The 7,896-nt window shown below is 36.2% G+C and overlaps 2 protein-coding genes across 4 annotated transcripts; one reads left to right on the plus strand and one right to left on the minus strand.

The window, feature by feature from the left end:
* On the plus strand, nucleotides 1,198-4,609 carry LOC107622956 (F-box/kelch-repeat protein At1g55270). 3 transcript variants are annotated; one of them, XM_016325040.2, is made up of 3 exons: nucleotides 1,205-1,613; nucleotides 1,888-2,048; nucleotides 2,866-4,609. In XM_016325040.2, exons 2-3 carry the CDS (start codon nucleotides 2,022-2,024, stop codon nucleotides 4,123-4,125), a joined length of 1,287 nt encoding a protein of 428 aa, XP_016180526.1. In that variant the 5' UTR covers nucleotides 1,205-1,613; nucleotides 1,888-2,021; the 3' UTR covers nucleotides 4,126-4,609. The 3 variants fall into 3 exon arrangements, with proteins under 3 accessions (XP_020969967.1, XP_016180526.1, XP_020969966.1); XM_021114308.1 differs by lacking the exon at nucleotides 1,888-2,048 and having other exon boundaries at nucleotides 1,198-1,613; XM_021114307.1 differs by having other exon boundaries at nucleotides 1,205-2,048.
* LOC107622957 (probable ethanolamine kinase) lies at nucleotides 4,766-7,290 on the minus strand. Its single transcript, XM_016325041.2, has 11 exons — nucleotides 7,062-7,290; nucleotides 6,876-6,967; nucleotides 6,667-6,773; nucleotides 6,377-6,482; nucleotides 6,176-6,298; nucleotides 5,991-6,082; nucleotides 5,784-5,868; nucleotides 5,558-5,663; nucleotides 5,405-5,471; nucleotides 5,208-5,300; nucleotides 4,766-5,126 (listed from the first exon to the last, which is right to left on the minus strand). The coding sequence occupies exons 1-11, from the start codon at nucleotides 7,172-7,174 to the stop codon at nucleotides 4,968-4,970; spliced, it is 1,143 nt and encodes a 380-aa protein (XP_016180527.1). The 5' UTR covers nucleotides 7,175-7,290; the 3' UTR covers nucleotides 4,766-4,967.

Below are 7,896 nucleotides of genomic sequence, written 5' to 3' on the forward strand. Positions count from 1 at the left end.
GCTGTGAATTTACTAGCAAGATATAGTTCCTCTTCAACCAGAAGACATTGGAATGAAATCAAACAAATATTTCGATATCTTCATGGAACAGTTGATATGGGATTGTTTTATCCCTATGGATCCAAGTCACAACTAGTTGGCTATGCAGATGTCGGATACTTATCTGATCCACAAAAAGGGAGATCTCCAACAGGATACCTATTTACATATGGTGGAACAGCTATATCACGGAGGTCCACAAAACAGACGATTGCTGCAACATCCTCTAATCATGCCGAAATACTAGCGATTCATGAAGTAAGTCGCGAGTGTTTTTGTCTCAAGAGTTTGATCCAATATATTCTGTCATCATGTGGACTGATTGATCATAAGATAGCTCCAACTGTCCTATTTGAAGATAATACAGCATGCATTACTCAACTTAAAGGCGGATACATCAAAGGCGATAGAACAAAGCATATTTCTCCCAAATTCTTCTTCACTCATGATCTTCAAAATCAAGGGACAATTGATGTCCAACAGATCCGCTCAAGTGACAATCTGGCAGATTTATTCACAAAGTCACTCCCAAAATCCTCCTTTGAAAGATTGGTACATGAGATTGGGATGCGCTGATTTTGAGACATTAAATGATATCGACAAAAGGGGGAGACTGTACTCTTTTTTCCTTCGTCAGGTTTTTTTCTCATTGTGTTTTTCTTGACAAGGTTTTTAATGAGGCAGTCCCCATCACAAAGGATATTGTACTCTTTTTTCTTCACTGAAATTTTTTCTCATTGAATTTTTCTTTAGTAAGGTTTTAACAAGACAATAATCCTAAATAGACATCTAAAGGAAGTGTTGTGATAAGAATGAATTGAATGCCCATTTATGAAATTGAACGCCTATACTTGAAGAAATAACTTTTCAAGACAAGTTTAAAATTAATGAAGATTGAAATTAAAAGCTTGTCACCTGTATAAATAGTAGAAGCAACAATTGAAACAACACACTAATAATAACAATAATAATTCTCTCTCTTTCTTCAGTGAATAATATTTCTCTCTCTCATTTTATATATACACATTACATCATATAATATTAAATAAATACATATATGAATTATCTTTATTGAGCTAATTATATTTTCTATTCACACTTTTTTATTTTATATTTATTCTTTTTAGCAATAGTATGCATATTTTTGCAATGAGAACACATAAGAGGAGAGGAGAGTAGTTGTAATGAGTTTTGACTTCCCACAGAGAATGAGACTCCACAAACAAACAAACAAAAACATTAGCTATCTTCCAACCCAAGTTGTCAAAATGTTCTTCTTTTCTCCAATGCCCATTAACCAAGAAGCTGTCATCATTTTCACCCTTCCTCTCTCTCCTCCTTTAATGGTTTAGCTTTGCACTCTCTCTTTGAGTCTTTTCCCCCCTTCTTTTTTATTTATTTATTATTTTTTTCTCTTCTCAAATTTTCAATCTCTCTCTCTCTCTCTCTCTCTCTCTCTTCTAAAGTCTTAACCCTTTCTTGTTCTAGCTCTCTTGTTGAACACACTCTTGTGCTTGGTAGGTTGTGCTGTTAGAGGGTGATGGGCCCTGAAATCCACTGAACAAGTTCTAATGGTGAGGGTCTCTTTACCCCCTCTCAGTGCTTGCTCACCCTTTGCCCAAACTTCTTGCTGTCTCTCATTTTAGGTTCCCCTAACCTCACAAAGATAAGTTTTTTAGGGTGTTTTGATTTTATTTAACTTGATCTCAAGGTCCTAGGCTCCTTAGACTGTTCATTCTCCAAGATTTTCAATCTGAGGTTTTCTGATTGATTATATATGCATGCACTGTGAATGTGTTCTTTGAAAGCTTGCCTCTATAGTTCAAGTTCCCATCTTGAAATTTTCAGTTTTTATAGTCACTGAGCTGAGAAAAGTTGGGTTATGGGAGTGGATTCTCCCTAAGCTTGTGTTGGGCATGGAGTTTGACGGATAAAGACTTGATCTTTGAAGTTGCAATTAGTGGACTCAGCTTCTCATTAAGATGGACAGAGTTATTCAACCTCCTTTGGTAATTTCCTTTTGTGCCTTTCTTTTTCTTCTCCCTTTTTTTGGGTGAATAGTTTGAGTTAAACTATGTTTAAAATTGGGTTGACTTCCCTTTTAAGTTTTGGAACGTCGCAGTTTGTTTGGTCTTTCGTGTAGTGTTACTGGTCCAGTTGTTGAATTTTGCCATGCCTTAATGTGCTGTTTCCAAAGAGCTTCATAAAGAAGTTTTATCCAGAAAGGAGCTTCAACTAATGAGTATTTTTTTCAGGAGGTGTTGATGTTTGAAGATATTTGTTGTTTAATAAGTAGAGATGGTTTGCTGTTGAAAGCCATTATTCACTGCACATTTATTCTGTCCATTTTGCATGTGGATCTCCCTGAAATATGAGTCAACTACAATCTATCTGTGTCATTTTCTTTGAATTGTGGGAAACTGTGGCCATAGGGCTCTTGTCCGTAACAGTTGATGATTGCATTCATTGAATCGTTATGTCACAGTCTGAGTGTTTAGCAAGGGATAAATAATGTTGGACATAAATCATAAAAAATGAGAAGACAATGGAATGAAATGAATAAGTTGTCTTCTCAAAAGGACCAGTCATTTATTGTGCTTTGAGGGCTATGTACCATTGCATATTCTGTACCCTTGGACTTGAAAATTTGCTCTCTTTAGCTGCCTTTTAAGTTATGAATAAATAGTAATTAGGGTGCTCTATCTGCTGCTGCTCAAGTTGTAGTATAGAGGTTGAGACACAGATTATGGCTCATGTTTCAGTTTTCTTTTATTTTAAATTAAAAGGTAGCTAAATGGCACTTGTGTCTCAAATGTTTATGTGCAGGTTGATACGACTGCATGTTTATGTCGAGTAGATACGGGGTTGAAAACTGTTGCTGGAGCAAAGAGGTATGTCCCTGGAACAAAGCTGTGCCTTCGACCAGATATTAAACCATCCATTCACCCGACAAGAAACAAGCCAGCTCGTGGTGACAGAAGCCGGAATCAGTCCCCACTACTTCCAGGACTTCCTGATGATCTAGCTATTGCTTGCCTTATCCGGGTCCCAAGGGTTGAACACCGCAAACTTCGGTTAGTCTGCAAAAGATGGTATCGTCTCTTGACTGGTAACTTCTTTTACTCACTCCGCAAGAGTCTTGGGGTTGCAGAAGAGTGGATATATGTCATTAAGAGAGACCGAGATGGGAAAATATCATGGCATGCTTTTGATCCTGTGTACCAACTATGGCAGCCCCTGCCTCCAATTCCTAAGGAATACTCTGGAGCTTTGGGTTTTGGCTGTGCAGTTCTAAGTGGTTGTCACCTGTACTTGTTTGGGGGGAAGGATCCACTGAAGGGGTCAATGAGAAGGGTCATCTTTTATAGTGCTAGGACAAATAAATGGCACCGTGCCCCAGATATGCTTCGCAGGCGGCACTTCTTCGGTTCATGTGTCATAAACAATTGTCTGTATGTGGCTGGTGGAGAGAATGAGGGCGTCCATCGGTCCTTGAGATCAGCTGAAGTTTATGATCCTAATAAGAATCGATGGTCATTTGTTTCAGATATGAGCACTGCAATGGTGCCTTTCATAGGTGTTGTCTATAACGGAAAGTGGTTCCTGAAGGGACTTGGTTCTCATCGGCAGGTTATGAGTGAGGTTTACCAGCCAGACACTGATAGCTGGTATCCTGTTTTTGATGGAATGGTTGCCGGCTGGAGGAACCCGAGCACTACTCTCAATGGACAGTTGTATGCCTTGGACTGCAAGGATGGTTGCAAACTTAGGCTTTACGACGAGATTACCAATTCATGGAGCAAACATATTGACAGTAAAATGCATTTAGGGAACTCGCGTGCTATGGAGGCTGCTGCTCTAGTCCCCCTCAATGGCAAACTTTGTATCATCCGGAACAATATGAGCATTTCTCTGGTGGATGTTTCCAAATTCGAACATTTGAACGGATCTTCCGCCGAACAGTTATGGGAAACTATTGCAGGGAAAGGACAGTTCAGGACTTTAATGACGAATCTGTGGTCTAGCCTTGCTGGGAGAAACAGGCTCAAAAGCCACATAGTTCACTGTCAGGTTCTTCAAGCTTAAGAGGGTTGTATAGTGCTGAAAAATTGAAGACGCGTTTTGGTTACGAGTTACAACATCTGTATAGATGGTATATGTTTGAGAGGCCAGACCAAAGCTTATTACCAGAAATTCAATGGCACAGTCTACCAATAAATTTGATCTCGAATCCCCAGGATCATGTTCAACACAAGAGGTGACAGTGACACATAGATGAGATGTTTATTATTTACTAGTTATAGTGCTACAGATATATGGATACGTAGTTGTTACATTTTGAAGATTAAGTCACATGGTTTTTATCATCAGCTTGTGTTGGTGTTGGACGGGGACAGGAATAATGGTTTAGTTAGATTCAGTTTGGTATTCCCATAAAATTGAGGGTGAAAAATTCAAGAGTTAGCTTTCTAGTATAATTTTTCATCTGTGAATTTTCCTCCCTCATTTTCTGTAGTGACAACCAACTGAACATGTTCTTAATATAATATAGAACTGTTGTCATCCTTCACCTTGTTTTTCTACTTGCTTAACTAAGTTGGTGTGAAACTAATATGACTCTATATGCTGTCTTATGATTCAACTGAATTTCTTGTGTAGATTAGACTCACTAATGAGTAATGAAATTTCATAATCTATAATGAAAGGATTTATATAGAACTAATCATGAAAAGCTTGGTAAGAGGATTTGGAATGGAAAAAAGAATGTCTTACAAGTGGGTATCACAAACTCACAATACAGGAAATATAATAATAAGTAAATTACATTGTAATTAACAGATTGCATTTCCGTGTTAATCACGGTTGAATTTGTAACTTCTATGTAAGTGATTAACTCTTTGCATTGTCACTTTACTAATCTCTTCACTTTAGACGAGTTTGATCCCCGAATGAATGTTGCCATTAATTTTGCATCCAGCAATATAGGATCTTGGCAGCAACAAGTACTTGTCTTTCTGCCTTTTGTACTCTTTGTATCGAAGGAAAAAATAACCAAGATAATCAAAATCGATTGGAGACAACTTTGCCTATTCAAATTCCACATTCACAGTCATTATTTCGTTCACAATCATCATAACATGATGAATATTAATATATAGTCATTGTACCTGAATTAGAGCCCACAGTGCCCAGAAAATGTGTGATGCCAGAGCATATGCATTTGCCTCTACATATAAAGTCTCTAGATCCTCCCTAGCTACCTGTATTAATAAATCAACATATATGTTCATGCTTAATCCATGTAATATAATTTTATTAATTATGATGACTTAATCAGTTAATCCACTTCACCATGGTAACAAACCTCGTTTGGTCTCTCAGGTTGTAAGTAATGCCTGAAAAAATGGTATTGTTCGTTCCTATTTGGGTAGCTGCATGAAAGATTCAAAAAATAAAAGAAATTGTTCAAGAACCAATAAGAGAGAAGTATTTAGGAAGAAAGTGTAAAAAAACTTACAAGGTGTAGTCACAATCAAAGCCTGCATATTCTGCAAAGTGATTTCCTATATCATAACCTCTGTAGTTGTATGATGCATACTCATAATCAATGAGGTAAACTTTATCTGAAACCATAATCAAGAACCATATGATTATATGAATCACTTCAATGAGTTCATTCACAAAACATTAAGAATGCTAGTACTTGTGTTCATATACAGAGATGCTTCCAATGTATTCAATACCTTGTTCATTGTTGATCATGACATTTCCAGAAAGCAAGTCATTGTGAGCATAAACCACAGGAGAATTAAGCCTGTCAGTTACCTCCTGTCAAGGTGCAGAAATTGTTGACAAACAAAGATTGCTTCATCAAAACCATTAATGCAGCCTTTAGTATGTTTTCTCAAATTGATCCTAGCAAATTAGATCTATGGAAAAAGGCAAACTACCTTGAGCTCCACTATTTCATCATGGACTTTCGCGAAAGAAATCGTTTCATAAATCTTCTGCTTTTTAATATCATCAAATTCAAGAACAGATGCTGGAAAAGAAAATGAAGCAAAAGTCAAAATAATTGATATGAGTATGTTGAGCATAGCTTACTTCTACTGAAATTGAAAAGAGTAAAAAGGACCTTGCTCAAAGAACTTCCTGATCTCATTCCACAATTGAGGTTCCTTAGAACCTGGAATTTCCACCTGATGAAATCTTTGTAACTGCTTTGCTATTTTAGCAGCCTGCTTTGGCTCTCGCATATCTGCCATTAATGGCAATATTGTCAATAATGGCTTCTCTTAACATGATATTTTTCTTCATTCTTTTCCCATATTTGTACCTGATGGAGTAAGAGTATTTGCAATGATAAACGAATGCACCATGCCATTCCCAAAAACTCCAAGCCACGTTGCACCAAATCCTGCAGCTGAGATGTACTTTGTGGCCTGAACACAAGATTTAATTTCACAAGCAGTTACAACCAACAGGGTCTAATGGCGATTAGTTATGAAAATATCTTCACAGAGTTGAGAACTGTTAAATGGTTTGACATGTTTAAACTAAATCGCTTAACATAATAGGCATAAAAACAACTTCATAATAATGTCATCAAATAGTATAGGATGTAACCTGCAACTCTCTTTGACGATCGATAATGCTGTCAGTGTTTAGTCCAAACAATCTGATTGCTATAGAGACATCAACACAATTTTCTTCCTTAACAGAAACCTTGAGCACTAAGACATAATCATTGATAGATTAATCAGTGTGTTCCTGTAGAAAGTGGCAAACATAATCTTATCTGGAAGAGCAAAAAGTAGAGAAAATTATTCACTAACACAAATTTGTGATGCCACCGGATATTCTCTCAACAAGAAAGCAAGAATCATCCAGCTTTGACCAGTCCTTGAACATATTCTTGCACAACTCCCTGCAGGAATTTATAAAAAAAATCCTTAAAACTTAGGACAAATTAAATTCCTGTGTATAAAAACTAGCTAGGAAGCATGAATTGGAAAACTAACACAATATGGTTCTTGATATGAGGAAGTGGTAGTGAGGGATCTATAGTAAGAGGCGATGACAGAATATTCAGTGAGGCATAGCCTTGACATTCTTTTTGCTCTGCTACTTCCATGGCATTCCAGATCTTCTTCACTTCACAAAACTATATGGTGTTCTATACCTTAAATAATGTTCTATATATATATATGGTGTTGGAAAACTGCACTTCACAAAACACGTTATTTTGACAATGACAATATACAATGATTGCTTTATTCACACATGTGCATTTATTGATAGGGAGAGTTCTAATGTTGATAAACAAGTTTAACTAATTATATGATTTCTTTATAAACAACGTTTTTCAGAACAAAATATAATATTTTGAATACCACAACCACCATCCAGTTCATGAAATGTAATAATTGCCGAGGGAATTAAATTATTGAGAAGTATTGACTTTGGGATTTGAATTACCACAACAACGTTTTTGTATCTTGTATTATTGTCATCAAATTAACCTTAACTAATATGATTGATACATGAGTTGATATTCAATTTAATTCTTGAATTTGTACGTGAGTTTTTATTTAGTCCTTGAAATTTCAATTATCTCTATTTAGTCCCAAATTTTGTAAAACGTGCCTCACATTAGTCTCTGGAACGATTTTCAGAAAAAAAAGTTAATGGAACGTTGATATCGACAGTCAGACGTTACACTGAAATTTGTAAAATGATGTAGTTTTAATTTTAGCATTCAAATAGCCTAAAAACGGTGTCGTATCACTTGTTTTGTTAGATAAAGTTTCAATAAACACTACTTGCAATATTGTTTTTGAGTTATTTAAATGCTAA

Source organism: Arachis ipaensis, chromosome B10, assembly GCF_000816755.2.
Source record: "Arachis ipaensis cultivar K30076 chromosome B10, Araip1.1, whole genome shotgun sequence".
NCBI classification, from domain to species: Eukaryota; Viridiplantae; Streptophyta; class Magnoliopsida; order Fabales; family Fabaceae; genus Arachis; species Arachis ipaensis.